Genomic DNA, 19,449 nt, shown 5'->3' on the forward strand with positions numbered 1-19,449 from the left:
GTTTCTAATATATTCGGCTTCTTCTGTACATATATACCGTATACTCAAGTAATGATAGGAATAATAACAATAATACCAAAACAGATTTAATTTGAAATTAAATAAAGTAATTAATAATTAATTCATCCAATTGTAATTCAGTTAAAATTAATTAAATTAAAAATAAACATAAAAATGGTAAATAAATACACATGGATCAAATGTATGTAAAGTGACCACTGTGTTTATTAATTGTTTGAGATCATAATAATCATGTAAAACCTCAGCTCTTTATTTTATTTTATGAGTTGTTCTGTACAAACATTCTAGCCATACATTATATTCTAGTGAACACTAGACCTACTACAGCGACTTAGTGCTGGGCAAACTAAACTACACTACCACTAAACTATCACCAGAAGTAGCAGATTAATATCATAGACTATGGCTGCCATCTTGAAAACGATATTTTGCAAATAGCAATTGCAAAGAACTGTGTCAATATCTCGTAGTATAACTGCTTTTACTTGAGTAAAGGATCTGAATATTTCACTGTTTTTATGTGTCAATATATTATTATACAAACATTTCCCTTGGGTACTCTGTCTGTCCTTTGCTTTGTTCTGTGTGGAGGCGAATGAGACAAAAGTTTAATGTTGATTCATGTTCGGTGAAGCAGAAAGACGATCCGGTCTGTCTGTGTTTTTATGGAGCAGTTTATTCACTGACAAATACCAGAACTATTATCCTGTCACTATGTCTCACCATGTGATGCTTGACGTATTAAACTATCTATCTAAATGCAAATGAGATGAACTGGTTGAACCTTTTTAAATCATAAGACCTCTTAATAACTGTCTTATGCACACACTACCTTAAAAATGCTTCTACATTTAAAATAGTTGTAAGCCCTATTATTATTATTTTTTCAATTTCTTAATTTTTTAAGGGACAAGCCATATTTATGAAGGTAGACATGTAAATACTTGTGGTCGGGGGCTTATTTCAATATTTTGTCCTTCGGCAAGTCAATGTTAAGAAACTCGTACATTAAAGGTCAGTGATTCTGGAGAATGCGTTTTTTGTGAAAATCACTTTTTGTCTCAAAATCAGTGAACACCTCCCTGCTACAGTCTGTACTGTGTGTTCGCTGAAAAAATATCCAGGTTTATTACACAGCGTAGGCTTTGTAAACAGACATGTTGCAAGCTGCAGCGGGCCCCCTTTGTTTTACATGCCCTTTGTTTACATGCCCGTTCACAGAGTTTAGGCTGTGGATTAACACCAGACTTTCTTTCAGCACACACACCTATACAGACAGGTAGCGGATGATGAGGAGAAATTCACTGATTCTTCCTGTGGCGGTCAAAATGTTGCTTCAGATGTTGTTTTGTTCTCATATGAACAAACTATTTGGAAACTCACTCTGATGGCCAGTGTTCTCTAACTGGTGATGAAGAATAGACACCAGTAGAGGGCAGAGACAGACCTGAAGAACACTGAGCTTCTAACTTGAAGTAAACCCAGTACACTCAGATGGTTAAAATATACTGACAAAGACATTAACATGATTAACATTTAATCAAAGCAGTCTATGATGTGCTGTGTGTGTGTGTGTGTGTGTGTGTGTGTGTGTGTGTGTGTGTGTGTGTGTGTGTGTGTGTGTGTGTGTGTATTTGTGCATGTGTGCGTGCGTGCGTGCTTGTGTTATTCATTAAAGCTCCCATATTATACACTTTTCGGTTCTATTATACACCATATTATATGGTCTTAGTGGTCCCTAATACGTTTTTCTTTAATTGTTTGCTGAAAAAAACTTTCAGATAATTTATTGTACTATGCTGATGTTCAGCTAATCTCACAATGGCCTATTTTTAAAAAAAGAGCTGCAGCTCCCCTCGTAAATATACAATCTTTGAGCTCCCCCCGCCCCCTGTCCGGAAGCGAAGCCAGATACGCCTCGCCCTCTGTCTGTCAGGGCCGTGGACCAATAAGAAATAGGGGTGTGGGCTGCACAGTGGAAGCTTCTGGCTTTCCAGTTTGTGAGGTCAGAAACTGGGAGAATTCTGACTGTTCAAAGCGGCTTGACGCTTTGTAACATCGTGACGTCGCATGTAACTTGTTGTCGTCACCACGCGGATGTTTCCATGTATGGTAATGCTGCCACTTTCCTACTCGCGTCTGCCTCGCGCCCTTATAGGTCCATGCTCGCACCTCCCGCCACTGAAAGTGTTCCGGAAGGAAGGTAACCAATCACAACAAAGTTGGGTTTTCAGGAAGGGAGGGGAAGGGAGGGGGCGGAAATGTCAAAAGCAAAGTGTTTACAGGGTATGCTGGATCGCCAAAATAAGAGAAAGAGCTTCCCAAAAATCTACATAGTTTTTTGTGATGTGATTCGTGTCAGGTTGCTCTATAACAGTGTAAAACAAGAAATTAAGACCAGAAAAGTAATATAATAGGTCCTCTTTAACTAACTTAATTATTGGTTAGGCTTTAACTAAGCATTTATTCACTGTAGGTTAATGATGAATAAATGCTTTGTATGCATTTCCTCATCATTGACTAACCGTTAATTAATCTACCCTTATTGTAAAGTGTTACCAATGAGAGATTTAGGGTTTGAATCCATTGGGGAACATTCATTGTGTGTCTTCCTAGCTAGTGTCCTCTCCGTCCTTTGTGTAATCTCTTCCCCCTCCACACAGAGTGACTGCAGCAGAGTAAGTGAACACCTGTCTGTCTGTCTGAATTATTCACCTGAAGAACCAGATGATGGAACACAAACCCTCCAACGCAGGCCGCATTACATCACTGCTGTGCTGCTGACACCACAGCAACACACTCAGGCCTGTGTCCAAAGCAATAAACGTGTGTGTGTGTGTGTGTGTGTGTGTGTGTGTGTGTGTGTGTGTGTGTGTGTGTGTGTGTGTGTGTGTGTGTGTGTGTGTGTGTGTGTGTGTGTGTGTGTGTGTGTGTGTGTGTGTGTGTGTGTGTGTGTGTGTGTGTGTGTGTGTGTGTGTGTGTGTGTGTGTGTGTGTGTGTGTGTGTGTGTGTGTGTGTGTGTGTGTGGGTATGTGGTGTGTGTGTGTGTGTGTGTGTGTGTACACAGAGTAGTCATGCCGTTCTACATTTAATGTGTTGTGTCTAGTTATTTAACCTAAGGGCTTCATTGATCTGTAAAAGTCCCTCAAAGTCATTTAAAATAACACTAATGGGAGAAAGCTTAATGTTTGATTGAGGCAGATTCAGGTCAGTAGCTATTTTCACATCGAGAGTAAACACAGAGAAACACATAGGCGTACATTTCAGGGGGATTCATTGGTATGTCCTCCCCAATATTATGAAGAAGTATATTTGTCCCCCCTCAAGAAAATATAAAAGACCAAAATAGGTAAAAAAAAATTAGTTCAGGCCTGTCAAAATATTTATATATCCTCTTACCTGTAAAAATTATAATTCATTTGGAGTCATGTCCAGATACACATTAAGTTTCTAGCGGCCCCTTTGAGTATTTGAGTATATATGAGTATTTTAGAGGTATATAGTTGTGAGATTTGCAACACATTTACAGAAGCTACTTTGGCATTCAAGGACAAGAAGCTAGTTACTGAAGATGGCATCATCCACCACTGCCTCAAGTCTTTCCACAATATTAAGTGATGAGGTGAAGATGTATTTAGTTATTTATTCTATAGTACTTCTTCTTGGTTTCCCAACAGGTGCATTTCCCCAGGACATCCACTATATATAAAAACGTGTAAGGCTGTTGAAATATAACAAACAGAGTCAAAGTCAAACAGATACTCGGAGTTACAGTAAATTATTCAAGAGTGGTTTCTGATGGTTTGCTGTTGAAGCTGCTCGATCCTGTTTGCTCTGTAACGTGTGTGTGTGTGTGTGTGTGTGTGTGTGTGTGTGTGTGTGTGTGTGTGTTGTGTGTGTGTTGTGTGTGTGTGTGTGTGTGTGTGTGTGTGTGTGTGTGTGTGTGTGTGTTTGTGTGTTGTGTGTGTGTGTGTGTGTGTGTGTGTGTGTGTGTGTGTGTGTGTGTGTGTGTGTGTGTGTGTGTGTGTGTGTGTGTGTGTGTGTGTGTGTGTGTGTGTGTGAGAGAGAGACAGGTGCTGAGTGGTGTAATGTTCAGGTGGCTCAGTTTGCCAGACGGAGTATTTACTTAATTAAACTGAGTTATATGTAACATACACTCAAACACACACACATTCCATTTAGGCAAAATGATTTACAGCAATGTATTGATGCAACTAAGGAAATACAAAACTATTAGTATTTCGTTATGACGTGATATTTATCATGGTATAACATGCTTATAATTGTCTGATAATCATGTAACATGGGACACTTTGATTACAGCTCAATGTGATGTGTGTCACAGGCTCAGAAAAAGCCACAAATGATTAAGTAATGAGTAATGGATGAGTCGTTGCTAGTTAGTTATCACTCGACAGTGTGATTTTTTTCCAAATACTTTATTTTTTGGATTTTCTTTTTTTAAGAAAACATACACACACAACTGAAAAAAATAACACAAACAAATTAAAAAAAAATAATAATTATAATAATAATGATACTTTACAGGTTTCAAAGGACATTGTTTAAACTATAGGCAAATGTTAATCAGAAAACAAAAAGTAAACGAGGTGTCACGTATGTCCTTTCAGTATTGTTATATAGTCAAGGAAAGGCTGCCATATCTGTTTACATTTTTCTGCTTTCTCTGAAATCTCATAACAAATCTTCTCCATATATAAATTACTAAAGGACAGTGTGAACTTAAGGCATAAAGACCTCAGATGGTGCATTAGTAGATGATGCTTTATTCAGCAGAAACATACAGTTCTGAACACAGTTTAATGGACCTTTGTTTTTTCACCAATGTTGTGGTGGTAATGTGACATTGGATGCAAATGTTTTTTGATCAAACTTGGACCAGTGACTCCCAGGCTCACAACCGGCTCTGGTGTGTTGATCTGTGCAGAAATCCAACACCACAGACGTGACACACACCTGAGGAGGAAGTGACATCACGTTGCCATGGGCGACAGGAGGTTGTGGAGGGGTGGGTTAATTAACAAAGTGTGAGAGAAAGAGAGAAAGAAAGAGAGAAGAGGAGGATTGTCCCAAAATGTTACTGCATTGGGAACTCAACTAAAAAATAACAGAAGATATTTTTATAGATGTTTTTAGATGTAGTTTTTGTCCTTTATAGAATAGTTTAGAGTGGACATGGAATATACAGAGTTGTTTGACCCTGTTTGACCATTGCATGTTGGAAATTGATCCTGTTTTTCTTCTTGGCCCGAGTTTTTTGCATCAACTTTAAGTGCTGGAGCCAGTTGAACCATGAATTTTGTTGAATTTTGAACCTTTTTCCAGTGTTTGAAGTCCAGGATTTTTAATGACAGTGGATGTGTGTTGTCCTGTGAGCCTGACATGAGAATAAGTTTAATATTTTTCTGGATAATTGGATGATCGCCACACCAAATCAGCTTTCCACCTATATACGTGGATATTTATTTTTTGATGTCTGTGTGGACTAGCAGAGAGGGTTTCCATTGGATATCGCTGTCAGAGTGTGTGTGAGTGTATTACTGCGCACGTGAAGATGTACAGACGTCGGGAGTATGTGGAGCTCTATGAGAAGGATCTGGCTAAATGGGCTCTGCTACGCAACGTCAACACTGTGGTCAAACACAGCACACTGCTGCCGGTACGGTACATGTGCCGGTGTGTGTGTGTGTGTGTGTGTGTGTGTGTGTGTGTGTGTGTGTGTGTGAGAAAGTGTACACTTATTTTTGTGAGAACATATTTGAGTTTTAGACCTTAGAAGTGAGGACCTTTTGGCCTGTTCACTTTGGGACAGGCCTTTAAAGGGCTGGTTGAGGCGTTAACACAAGGTTTTAAGGTTCAGGTATGAATTAGGTTTAGGTTAGTTTAGATGAATTCTGAGTAATTACAACAACATCTGAAAGTGTTCATTTCAATACATCTGATGTGTTTTTTTAAAGAAGACACACACAACTGAAAAAGTGGACACAAAAACAAAAGACAAAATAAAATAAACAACCAACATGACATCCTCTACTTTACAGGTTTCTAAGGACTCCTGATTACATTGTTTAAACTATAGGCAAATGTTAAGCAGAATATAAGTCAACAAGGGGTCAAGTAGGTTCCTTCAGTACTGTTATATAGTCAAGAAAAGGCTAACCATAACCCTTTCCCTGAAATCTCATAAAAAATGTTTCTCCTTATATAAAGTATAATATATATAGAACTCTATTAGCCAGAGGTCAAAGCCTTTGATGTGTTTTGTTTATAACATCCATTCTCTCCTCTGTGTTAACCCGACAGTCTATAATTCTAACATTCTTTCTCTCCTGTCACGTCTGTGTGCTGGTTAGACGCCGTCCCTCTCCACCTCAACATGTTCCTGGTACATGAACAGTTTGTGTTTCATACTGATTCACATAAAAATGTCCATTACCAAAAACTGGTTTAAAAATAGGTTAAGGGTTACATAAATGTACCACACTTTTTGGGGTTAAAGGAGTCGGGGATTCTGGAGAAAGCTTGTTGTCAAAATCACTGTTTGTCCAAATCCTGTCTGTATTGTGTGCGCTGAAATAAAATCATGGCCTATGCTCTGTAAACAGGTATGATTCTAGCAATGGTGGGGCCCCTTTTTTTTACATACCCTTTGTTCACATACCAGTTTACAGAGCCTAGGCTGTGTATCAAGACCAGATTTTTTTGGTATGGACAGGTAGCAGATCATAAGGAGATATTCACTGATCTTGACAACCTGCTGGTTTAGGTGCAGTGTGAAAACAGTTATGATTCAATATTTAAACACCTGGTTCTAATCACGGGTCTGATGAACTTCAATCAATCACATTTCTGAAGACGCTGTTATAAAGTCCTGGTTAATTTTTTCGCTGATTTCTCATGTCATCGTCCTTAATGTTGGGATAGTGACGCTGATTCATATATTTTTTTATAATTTCTCCAATTGTGATTTGATTAAATTCTGATTCTGATTCTAATCAAAGTCCTGTTTTTGGTTTGATGGTTTTTGTAAAAGTATTTATGTTATATTGAATGTTTTGTTTTATCTTTTGTGTGGTCACCCCAGGAGGACTAGTTGACAAGGAAAATTATAATAATAAAAATGAAATAATAAATAAATAAATAAAATAAAATAAGATAACCAGTTGATTTCTCCCTGCAGGGCGACTATGTGTGGCTGGACCTGAAGACGGGTCGGGAGTTTGAGGTTCCGGTCGGAGCGGTGGTGAAGCTCTGTGACTCGGGACAGATCCAAGTGTTGGACGATGAAGGAAACGTGAGAGATTTGAGTTTTGTTTTATATTGATGAGAGTTTGCTGTACTGCACAGTGCACACCCTACTGTTATACTTTGGGTCAATGTGACCTTATTCAATTTTTAACATCTCATCTCTCAACATGAGTTTATTTCAATAATCTGAAACAAAAATCTCAACTCCTAAAGCACTTCCATCAACCAAACTTTCCATAATCATTCTTAGCACTTTATTCTGGAGGTTATTACAGAAGGATTTGTTCATATGTTGTTGATTGTCAGATTTATTATACATTTTGTTCTTGATTTAAAAAATTACATCTGTGAAATTCTTTGGGGATTCACATGTTTTTCCAAAGTCACATAGTAAAATGTTTTCTGTATAAGGAGGTGGGTGGGGTGTAAATGGCTTTTTATGTACAGTAGTCAACAAAGAAACATAGTACCTGACACATATATATATTTTTTTCTAATCATTTTCTTGAGGTAAAAGGATAAACTCCCCTTCCCATGCCATTATTCACACTAATCAATTTTAACTCTGCATTACATTTTTATTTCTTACTACTACTTCTACCGGTATGAGTTTTTGAATGTATTGTTCGGTGCGATATTCTACTTGAATTTCTTTTGACTGTTTTTACTGTACGGTGGCCTTGAGTGTTCAGAAATGCACCAGCAAATAAAACAATATTATAATTATTATTATGTATTTCCCCAGGAGTCATGGATTTCCCCCCAGAATGCGACAAACATCAAGCCGATGCACCCGACCTCCATCCACGGCGTGGAGGACATGATCCGCCTCGGAGACCTCAACGAGGCCGGAATACTGCGCAACCTGCTCATCAGATACACAGACAAACTCATCTATGTGAGTAGCACTGCAGGGCTGGTCATATACTATACTGCTGCTGCTGCACGCTCCCATTGATATACTGCTCTGTACAACTACACACTGCTAATGAGATACACATCATAACTATGTGAGTAGACCATTTGTCTCAATCAATCACACAAAGACCTCTTGTACATTATATTCTCCTTTTAACCCTTTATCCAGATCTTGAATGGTCTTTGCCAAAACTCCAACACTCCCTCTGTAACGGCTGGACAGGGAGGACACAGGCGCAGAGACAGTACCAGTTTAAGAGGGTTTATTTAGAAGGAATCTGGGGTTTTGGGCCAGGCTCCGGAGGGGCTGGCAGGCATGGGGGTCCAGAGGGAAGTGCCAAGGGGAGAATCCGGGGAGACGAGCTGAGGCAGGCAAGAGCAGGCAGGCAGGGGGGTCCAGGGAGGGAGAGCTGGCTGACGAGGGCTGGAGCTGGTGGCAGGAGTCAGGCTGGAGGACTGTGGCAAAAAAGAACAGAATTAGCAACAAGCTAAATGCAGGCGGAACTACAAAGAGTCTAGGTGGCTGGAGAGTTACTGACTGGGTAACAGAGTTTACAATCTGGCAGTGTCTGGAAGGTTGAACCGGGTATAAGTAGAGCAGTAGATTAGAAGATTGGTGGCAGCTGTGGATGCTGGTGCCTGGCTCCTGCACACCTGACTCCAACCCTGCAATCAGACAAGGGAAAGGGGAGAACAAAACCACAAAGGGCTTGAGGCCCAGGCAGGATCGTAACACCCTCATTGTTATCCTTTGACTATTGCTGTTTTCCTGCTCTCCTCTCACTTTCTTGCATCATAACTCTCAATTTTTTCCCTAACTTACTTTCCTCCTTTCTCCCTCTATCTATCTATCTATCTATCTATCTATCTATCTATCTATCTATCTATCTATCTATCTATCTATCTATCTATCTATCTATCTATCTATCTATCTATCTATCTATCTATCTAATCTATCAATCTAATCTATCTATCTATCTATCTATCTATCTATCTATCTATCTATCTATCTATCTATCTATCTATCTATCTATCTATCTATCTATCTATCTATCTATCTATCTATCTATCTATCTATCTATCTATCTATCTATCTATCTATCTATGTTCTGAAGACAAACTGTGGTGGCAGGGTAAGTCAGCTCGTGCACGTCTAGCATGAATGGAAAAATACATAAAACTACAACTTAAAATAATGAATAAATACATGTATTCAACATATGCACGGCCTCAAAAACCGCAACCTGCAGTACATTTCCTATCCAAATATGCCTGTAAACTGCATGTTTGTTGCACGTTTATGTCATAACTTAGAACTATAGTGCGTAACTTCTGTTGCCCTCATGAGGAATTCTGAGTAATTACAACAACACTGTCGGTGCATCTACATGAGGTAAAACCTTCAGTGATGGCACATGGATTTTATTCCTTCTGCTGTACGTCCAGGTTTTTTCTTAGCAGTAGAATCAACAACTAAAACATTTCATGGGTGCTTCTTGGGTTTTTCTGAGCTCCTGCGCCAGTGTCAGGGGGGGCGATACCAGTTTTTAAACGCTGCCATACTGAGAAACACAGAGAGAGTTTTGTGGAGTTGATAGTCTTAATCAACTTTGTGTCAACTCTTTTGGCAATGACTTGAATGTAACCGACATTCATTTAAATGGAAAATGTACGCACTATAGCTTTAATTGTAGAATATTTGGAGTAACTGGAAGGACAGGTGACCATGTTTTATGGGTAACCAAACTCAGCATGTTGATTTGTTTTTTCCAACATGGCTGACCGTTCTCCCGTGGCTATCTGCGTCACACACACACACACACACACACACACACACACACACACACACACACACACACACACACACACACACACACACACACACACACACACACACAAAAAGTGTTCATATGTTTAACATGGACTTGATATCGGAGAGCTGTGGTTAATAGTTACTTTGCATATTTTGCTGACTATTTTTCAAGCAAAACATTCTCCACTGAAAGCAATCTTCCTTTGATCAGGAATTTACTTTTATTTTCTCAAAAAGATGACCAGTGTAAAATAAATATTCCAGCTTGTTTTCCATGCAGATCAGATAACACTGCAATCACAAACAAGGTTTAGACAATATTGAAGTTGTACGTATTTTGCAGACGGTCCACAACGTAGTAAAAAGGTCACACACAGACCAAATCTCAGTACATATACGTACAGGTATAAGCCTTTAATGTCCCTGTGTGTTTAGACGTACACAGGCTCCATCCTAGTTGCTGTAAACCCGTACCAGCTGCTGCCCATCTACACAGCAGACCAGATCCGTCTCTACACCAACAAGAAGATCGGAGAGATGCCTCCACACATCTTCGCCATCGCAGATAACTGCTACTTCAACATGCAGAGGAACAACAAAGACCAGTGCTGTATTATCAGGTAGGAGGGAGTTCACACAGACAGACAGACAGACAGACAGACAGACAGACAGACAGACAGACAGACAGACAGACAGACAGACAGACAGACAGACAGACAGACAGACAGACAGATGCATGCACGCACGTACACACACACAAACCCATTCAGAACCCAATTAAGGTGTGTGTGTGTGTGTGTGTGTGTGTGTGTCTTATTAAGTGGTGAGTCCGGAGCAGGAAAAACGGAAAGCACCAAACTGATCCTTCAGTTTCTGGCGGCCATCAGCGGTCAACACTCCTGGATAGAACAGCAAGTCCTGGAGGCAAACCCTATTCTAGAAGGTACACACACACACACACACACACACACGGAGGTGTTAATCTGATATAAATGACTATAGCTTTAACATGAACTTATTCTTACTTGTAAAACCTTGTGAAAACACACAGTAATCAACCAAAGTAAACACACACATATGATTGGTTCATAAACCTCTATGCAGATGACATCATCGTTTACCTCTGGTTGCTATGCTTTCTGTTGCAGCCTTCGGTAACGCCAAAACGATCCGCAACGACAACTCGTCTCGTTTTGGGAAATACATCGACATCCACTTCAACAAGAGAGGAGCGATAGAGGGAGCAAAGATAGAGCAATACCTGCTGGAGAAATCCAGGGTCTGCAGACAGGTACGGGCACACACGTGTTGATCTGTTTATCTATTTACATGTCCTTGCTTAAACTTTGAATGCCTTACTTTCTTATTTTCTTTTTAAACTTTTCTTTATTTTAACAACCAATTGACATCTGACCCTTTTAATGCACATTCTAAAAGAGTAATTATCTACAGTGAATTTTTTTTGTATACTTTATTTTAAGGTTTATTAAAACAGTCAAATCTCCTGTTAATCTTATTTTTAATGATGCATCATTTCTCCCTCTCTTCTCCAGGCGTTTGATGAGAGGAACTACCACATCTTCTACTGCATGCTGAAGGGAATGAGTCCAGACGACAAGAAGAAACTGGGGCTGAGCAAAGCCACCGACTACACCTACCTCACCATCGTGAGTCTTTAAACCTTTCATCACCAGAAAACGGCATTAAAGAAATAATAGCAAGTACAGCTGCCCACGGCTTCTGTCAATTTATGGGAAAAACTTGAATAATCTCAGCGATGATAAAGTCACAAAATTGCAATAAAAAAAATGATGTTTTTGACTTTGTAAAGCTGGATCAACCTTATTAAACCACACACCCAGGAAATCACAAGTATTCTATAACGCTAAATACAATTGAAAATTATTAGTTAAAATTTGAGATGATATGAGGCAAAGTTGAGATGAATCCACTAGTTTGCTAAGAGACATTAGCTGTTGTTATATTTTGTTTTTATTGTTCAACAACAAAAGTTCCTCTGTCTAAAATATTGATGGAAAAAATACTCCTAGAATGTATTATAATGCCTTTGAAGGATATGATATTTAATTGAGTTTTTGTCTCTCCAGGGAAAGTGTACTGTGTGTGACGGTCGAGACGATTTGAAGGAATATTCTAACATCCGCTCTGCTATGAAGGTAACAACTAAAACACACACTGACTATGGTTCAGCAAAGAGTCATTCTCTCCTACTTCAGTTTTTCTGGATTACTTGTCAAGTGAAGTCAGAAAACTTTATTTATATTTCACATGTATAACTCCTGAGGCAGACCAAACAGTACAATGGATGAAACAATAGACACAAATACATAGAAAAATGTGTTTAAAGTAATATTAAAAGTAAACTTTAAGATATCATAACATAATATAATCTGCTTGTGTGTTAAATCTTTTGCGAATGTGAGAGACTTCTTCAAACTAAATCTGTCATTTTGGCCACATACTTTTACTATTCCTTTCTGTGTGTGTGTCACTGTTTGGAAAATTGCAATTCTTAATGGACAAATGTCTTCAATGAAATGACAACAAATTGTAAATGTTACTATTAGTCTTTCCTTGTGTATATAGAAAATGGAAAGTAATAAAAGTCAACAAACAGTATTTTCTCTTTCCCCTTGCGCTGCAGGTTCTTATGTTCACAGACAGAGAGAACTGGGAGATCTCCAAACTCCTGGCGGCGATATTACACATGGGGAACATACGATATGAAGGTAAAATCATTGAGCTCCTCGTAATGTCTGACGCTGCCGTTTCTTTATTAAGTACTTTGTAGAGTATTTGAGTATTTTTTTGTTTCATTCATAAATATTATGAACTCTCCGTTGACCTTTGACCCTGCAGCTCGTACCTATGATAACCTGGATGCCTGTGAGGTCGTCCGCAGCCTCAACCTCATCACTGCTTCTACACTGCTGGAGGTGAGACGCACATACGCACATACACACACGCACACGCACATTTAAAGCATTTTACACAGTCCAAGTCAACCAACAATGGCCCTAATATATGTTTTGTATAGTTGAGCATGATCGCAGCCTCTTTGTTAAAATATTCCTGCAATAGATTAAAAACAACAAAATCAATCTGATTGACAAAAGAGCCGTGACCCTGCTTACAGAAAAAAGTTCTGAAATGTGTAATTAATTTCATGAATCAAAGCATTTAAAAAACGTGTGTGTGTGTGTGTGTGTGTGTGTGTGTGTGTGTGTGTGCGTGCCTGCCTACGTGTGTGTGTGTGTGTGTGTGTGTGTGTGTGTGTGTGTGTGTGTGTGTGTGTGTGTGTGTGTGTGTGTGTGTGTGTGTGTGTGTGTGTGTGTGTGTGTGTGTGTGTGTGTGTGTGTGTGTGTGTGTGTGTGTGTGTGTGTGTGTGTGTGTGTGTTCAGGTGGACAGTAAGGACCTGATGAACTGTCTGACCAGTCGGACTCTGATCACCAGAGGAGAAACCGTCTCCACTCCGCTCAGCATGGAACAAGCACTGGATGTCCGAGACGCTTTCGTTAAGGTGACACAGTTCATTATCAAAAGTCTTTAATTAATAAATCCAAAAACTAAGATCAATCACTGATTGTTAATGGTGTTCATAAAAATAGATTAACAAATGTTTATTTCCTCAGAAAACATTTGAAAAGCTTATATTTTAATGTTTTAAATCATGTTATTATTTAACATTATTGTTTTTCTTTTAAATATATATATATATTTTTGTGTCGTGTGTGTGTGTGTGTGTGTGTGTGTGTGTGTGTGTGTACAGGGGATATACGGCCGTCTGTTTGTGTGGATAGTGGAGAAGATCAACGCAGCGATCTACAAACCTGCGTCGTCTCAACCCAAAACAAACCTCAGACGCTCCATCGGACTGCTGGACATCTTCGGCTTTGAGAACTTCACTGTCAACAGGTGCAATACACACACACACACACACACACACACACACACACACACACACACACACACACACACACACACACACACACACACACACACACACACACACAAACACACACAATGGCAAAAATGGCAATATAGAGTTAAAGCTTTAGTGCGTAACTGTCACCCCCTTGAGGATTTCTTAGTTATTACAACCACACTGTCGGTGCATCTACATGAGGTAAAGCCTTCAGGTCCAGGTTTTTCCTTAGCAGGAGAATCAACAACTTAAACATTTCTTGGGCTCTCCTGCACCAGTGCTGAGGGGGACACACCAGTTTGTGAATGCTTTCATACTGAGAAATACAGGACGACAACTTTGTGTCAACTCATTTGGGAATGGCTTGAACGTAACAGACATTCATTTATAAGAAATAGTTGCGCACTAAAGCTTTACTTGTTTTTAATAAGAAAACCAACCACAGCATACTGCATCAAGAGGATTTTTTTTACTTTAATTTGATCTTATTTCTTATCCTGCAGTTTCGAGCAGCTTTGCATCAACTTTGCAAACGAGAATCTTCAGCAGTTCTTTGTGCGTCACGTGTTCAAGCTGGAGCAGGAGGAGTATAACCTGGAGAACATCAACTGGCAGCACATCGAGTTCACAGACAATCAGGACGCGCTGGACATGATCGCCATCAAACCCATGAACATCATCTCCCTCATCGACGAGGAGAGCAAGTTCCCTAAGGTACAACACACTCACATGTCTCTGTTACAATGGCTAAGATGAGGCAGGGTTAGTTTGACCTTGATATTTACTAGTCTTGAATATTTTTTGTCATTGAGATGTGTTCATGTTTGTGTAAACTTTTAAGGAAATCCTTCAAAGCGTTGAGATATTGCATTCACAAGAATTTCCCGAGAGACAGAAAACCCGAAAATATAATGGCTGAGGCCTTTGGTTGTATCCAGCGCACTGGCAAAACAAGTGTAGAAAAAAATCACTTTTAGCTGATGTAAGATTTGAAACCAGGTTTTCAGGAGTTTTCAAACTAATATATTTGTGTATTTCTGTCCTTGTGTTTCGCTGCAGGGCACAGACACCACGATGCTGAACAAGCTGAACTTCCAGCACAAACTGAACACCTACTACATCCCTCCTAAGAACACACACGAGACGCAGTTTGGCATCGTGCACTTTGCTGGGATCGTTTACTATGAAACAAGAGGTCAGAAGCCTTTAAAGCTCAGAATAAAGTCATTCAAATGATTCTCTATTTAAAAATATAGTTTCTTGTTGATGTAGAACATTTTATCAATAACTGTGTGTGTGTGTGTGTGTGTGTGTGTGTGTGTGTGTGTGTGTGTGTGTGTGTGTGTGTGTGTGTGTGTGTGTGTGTGTGTGTGTGTGTGTGTGTGTGTGTGTGTGTGTGTGTGTGTGTGTGTGTGTGTGTGTTACAGGCTTCTTGGAGAAGAACAGAGACACTTTATACGGTGACATCATCCAGTTGGTTCACTCGTCCAAGAACAAGTTCATCAAACAAATCTTCCAGGCTGATGTTGCTATGGTATGGACATACTTTCCTTGACATTTCATTTTTTTTGGATTTCACCTTTATTTATACAGGTAAGTCATTAAGAAAATCAAGTTCTTACTTACAATGGCGGCCTGACAAGCGACAAAAGCCATCTATAACAGATCAAATACAATAGACAATTTAAAATAGTAGCGTAGCCTACAATTTAAATACCAAGCTTAATATTTTCAATAGAAACACTGACACACCATCACTAGCTCCCATCTTAATAACATAAAACAAAAGTCAGAAACCAAAAACTCCCTCATCAGTTTAATATAAATCGTACAGATGTGAAATGTTGAGCTGACCCTAACCCTATTGGGCCCTCCATGGAGAAGCATTGGTATTTACCGCCCTCTAGCGGCCACAGTGCAGAACTGCAGCAGTACCTTACGTCAAGTTAGACATGACCACACGACGACACAATAGTTTTAACACTTCCGGTTATTACTTTCAAAATAAATCCGTTACCCAACTGAAAACACCAGCAAAGAGGCAGCCCGGGCTACGTATTTAACGGCTACAACAGCGGGAAACTTTACTCAGCTGACGCTAATTAACGTTCATTTTGTGAAAACTGTCCAAACAAATAAATAATTCCAGTGCTTCCATCACTATTCGAAGGAGGAACAGACTTCAACATAATACTGATTGTAAGTTAAATTGGCCAAAGGTCGATGGCCTTATGAACAGAGTTACAACCCTAAATGAGTTCTGTGTCAAGTCAAAAGTATTTTTCTACTCGTTGTTCAGTTCACAGCGATTCTAGACGAGTAGCTTAGCTTATCTAGGCTAGCTAGCAGAAAACTTTAGCTCGGTCAAAATACAACAGTGTATCTTGCGTATTGAAATGTGGACTCTTTCAAATGGTGAATATTATATGCATCTTATTAACTATAGTCTATTCACTACTTCAGAACAAATAACCATGAAGGGTTCCGATTGACCGGAAGTTGTAGCATTGTTGTTTTGTCTAGCTTGACGATTCATCTTGCTGTACCTCACTGTGACCGCTAGAGGGCAGTAGTGCTTAGGTAAAATGTTGTTATTTACTGTTCACTGCAGGTGAATAGGTTTAACTTAAACTTATGGATATCATCATGAAACATTGCACATTTATTACTTACATTAAAACTGCTATTTTGTCTTTTTTTTTTTTTTTTTTTAGAAATGTTTGAATTAAAATGCACATTTGATAATATCTAACTAGTTATGTGTACATGTGCATCTTTAAAAAAAACTAAAATCTAGATGTTGGATAAAGCCAGAGTTCAAATCTTTATTTGATTTTTACAACATATCAGTGTACAAAGATTCTACGGAACAGATTTTGGATAAAGCCTTGATTGATTAGTCGACTAATAATTGCGGCTCGTCCCTTGACAAACCTGTTGCTCCATCAAAACCTTTTAACCTTCGAAGTCAGACGAACAAAAAAACTTTTATCTTTTATTCCTAGAGACAGAGGAAGAAGGTGATTTACAGAGCTTAGGAAGAGAGGAAAGAGTTTCGCATTGTCTAACTGACCCTGACATTTTCTACAACTGTGTGTGTGTGTGTGTGTGTGTGTGTGTGTGTGTGTGTGTGTGTGTGTGTGTGTGTGTGTGTGTGTGTGTGTGTGTGTGTGTGTGTGTGTGTGTGTGTGTGTGTGTGTGTGTGTGTTAAAGGGGGCAGAAACCAGGAAGCGTTCTCCGACTCTCAGTTCTCAGTTTAAGAAATCTCTGGAGCTTCTGATGAGAACGTTGAGCGTGTGTCAACCGTTCTTCGTGCGCTGCATCAAACCAAATGAATACAAGAAACCCATGGTGAGTCATCACATCTGAACTTATATCTACATTTCTTTATTTAAAATGGACTACGCACATTAAAGGTGCACTATGTAACTTTGGGTGTTTCAAAGAAGTAAACATTTTCTAAGGTTTATTCTCATAACTGAAAAAAAAAAACAATTGTGAATGAATGCAATCTGAATTTTTATATTTATTTATGTCTTTATTTTTTAATTTAAAGGGAAAGTGCACATTAATTAACATGATCAGCATAGTTACAGGAATAACTTTGTATTGTTTAAAATAATGCTATGTTAGACAGACGAAATAATAATATTTCTGCTATGCTGGATTGGAATATTAAGTTTAGTGAGCTGGTCCTGCTTAAGGTTCTTTGAGCTGTTTTACATTTAATTTCCAAATTCATGGGCTCTGTATATACATTTAAAGATCTTATTATAAATCGTCCTACATTTGGTATATTAAAAGTATGATTTCTGAGTTTTTAACACATTATTTTGTTGTGTTTGTGGTGTAGTTGTTTGACAGGGAGTTGTGTGTGCGTCAGCTGAGATACTCTGGGATGATGGAGACCATTCGTATCCGCCGTGCGGGATATCCAATACGCTACACATTTGTGGAGTTTGTCGATCGCTACAGAGTCCTTATGCCTGGAGTCAAACCCGCATACAAACAGGTACTGTGTGTGTGTGTTGTGTGTGTGTGTGTGTGTGTGTGTGTGTGTGTGTGTGTGTGTGTGTGTGTGTGTGTGTGTGTGTGTGTGTGTGTGTGTGTGTGTGTGTGTGTGTGTGTGTGTGTGTGTGTGTGTGTGTGTGTGTGTGTGTGTGTGTGTGTGTGTGTTTATTTATTTGATGACAACACATGTGTGACTGTGTTTGGTCACCAGGCAGTTTTTCCCACAGCAGTCTGTTTTACTTGGAGCCTTACATGTTATGGTTTGTTTGTGTGTGTGTGTGTGTGTGTGTGTGTGTGTGTGTGTGTGTGTGTGTGTGTGTGTGTGTGTGTGTGTGTGTGTGTGTGTGTGTGTGTGTGTGTGTGTGTGTGTGTGTGTGTGTGTGTGTGTGTGTGTGTGTGTGTGTGTGTGTGTGTGTGTGTGACTATAGTAAAGCTTAACTTACTAAAATGTATCACTTACTAAAATGTATCACAGAAACAAAGTGTTCTGTTTTCATTTTAAACAAATTAAATATAAAACTGATGACATGACTGTGCTTTGTGTGTACTGCTGGTAAAAGTTAAATAAGCTAGCTCTGAACGAGTAAAGTTAAAGAAATATAAAATAAAATTATTATTATCTCAGTGTGTATGTTTATGAAAAAAAAAATCTATGAATAAAGTATTTAAAAAAAGAAAAATTATGAAACAAGTAGACGGATAAATAAATTCAAGTAATATTTACAAACAATGAAAACCGCAATTGAAAGTAAAACTGTCCAATACCATTTATTACAAAATATAAACAGTTTTTGGACAAACTTGGAGTGAAAAAATGACTGGTTCTCAGGGTATGTCTCATCCACATAATGTGAAGTTCCTTGATATAAGGCCTCTGGTTCTAACATATTAATCTCTCTCTCTCTGTCTCTCTCTCTGTCTCTCTCTCCCTCTCTCTCTGTCTCTCCTTCTCTCTGTCTCTCTATCCCTCTTTCTCCCTCTCTCAGGAGGACCTCAGAGGAACCTGTCAGAGGATCGCTGTGGCCGTACTCGGCAGAGACGACGACTGGCAGATGGGAAAGACCAAGATCTTCCTCAAGGTGATTCTGATGGTTCTACACATTAAGAGATATAAGCAGTTACTGGCCCCTAGAAAATATAATATAGATTTTTTTTTTGTCCGTTTAACACAATGAACAACCAAATACTTTATTAATGTGTTCAGCTGACTGGTTATAAACCAGTTCATCCCAGTGCTGAGAATCTACTCTTTCCAGTTCACATGTCTGCTGCCAGGAAAGTGTGTGTGTGTGTGTGTGTGTGTGTGTGTGTGTGTGTGTGTGTGTGTGTGTGTGTGTGTGTGTGTGTGTGTGTGTGTGTGTGTGTGTGTGTGTGTGTGTGTGTGTGTGTGTGTGTGTGTGTGTGTGTGTGTGTGTGTGTGTGTGTGTGTGTGTTGGTTTCCCGCCCAGTGAGGACAGTTGTCGTCCATAG

General features: G+C 39.1%; 1 protein-coding gene across 4 annotated transcripts in view; it reads left to right on the forward strand.

The window, feature by feature from the left end:
* Nucleotides 1-19,449, forward strand: part of myo7aa (myosin VIIAa) — a gene marked incomplete at both ends in the record, with an annotated part of 41,738 nt that overhangs the window by 1,456 nt on the left and 20,833 nt on the right. For 2 of the 4 annotated variants that reach the window (XM_080054051.1, XM_080054050.1), the window contains 18 exons: nt 5,597-5,701; nt 7,223-7,336; nt 8,036-8,188; nt 10,457-10,641; nt 10,843-10,964; nt 11,170-11,312; nt 11,575-11,688; nt 12,130-12,198; nt 12,687-12,771; nt 12,902-12,978; nt 13,444-13,563; nt 13,813-13,958; nt 14,472-14,682; nt 15,028-15,163; nt 15,396-15,502; nt 17,182-17,319; nt 17,822-17,980; nt 18,966-19,058. In XM_080054051.1, the coding sequence (XP_079910177.1) occupies nt 5,597-5,701; nt 7,223-7,336; nt 8,036-8,188; nt 10,457-10,641; nt 10,843-10,964; nt 11,170-11,312; nt 11,575-11,688; nt 12,130-12,198; nt 12,687-12,771; nt 12,902-12,978; nt 13,444-13,563; nt 13,813-13,958; nt 14,472-14,682; nt 15,028-15,163; nt 15,396-15,502; nt 17,182-17,319; nt 17,822-17,980; nt 18,966-19,058 (2,277 nt within the window). Of the gene's footprint in view, nt 1-5,596; nt 5,702-6,395; nt 6,428-7,222; nt 7,337-8,035; nt 8,189-10,456; nt 10,642-10,842; nt 10,965-11,169; nt 11,313-11,574; nt 11,689-12,129; nt 12,199-12,686; nt 12,772-12,901; nt 12,979-13,443; nt 13,564-13,812; nt 13,959-14,471; nt 14,683-15,027; nt 15,164-15,395; nt 15,503-17,181; nt 17,320-17,821; nt 17,981-18,965; nt 19,059-19,449 lie in introns of those variants that run through there. The other 2 variants (XM_080054052.1, XM_080054053.1) reach the window with 2 other exon arrangements.

This window comes from Ammodytes marinus, assembly GCF_949987685.1.
Source record: "Ammodytes marinus genome assembly, chromosome: 3".
NCBI lineage: Eukaryota > Metazoa > Chordata > Actinopteri > Uranoscopiformes > Ammodytidae > Ammodytes > Ammodytes marinus.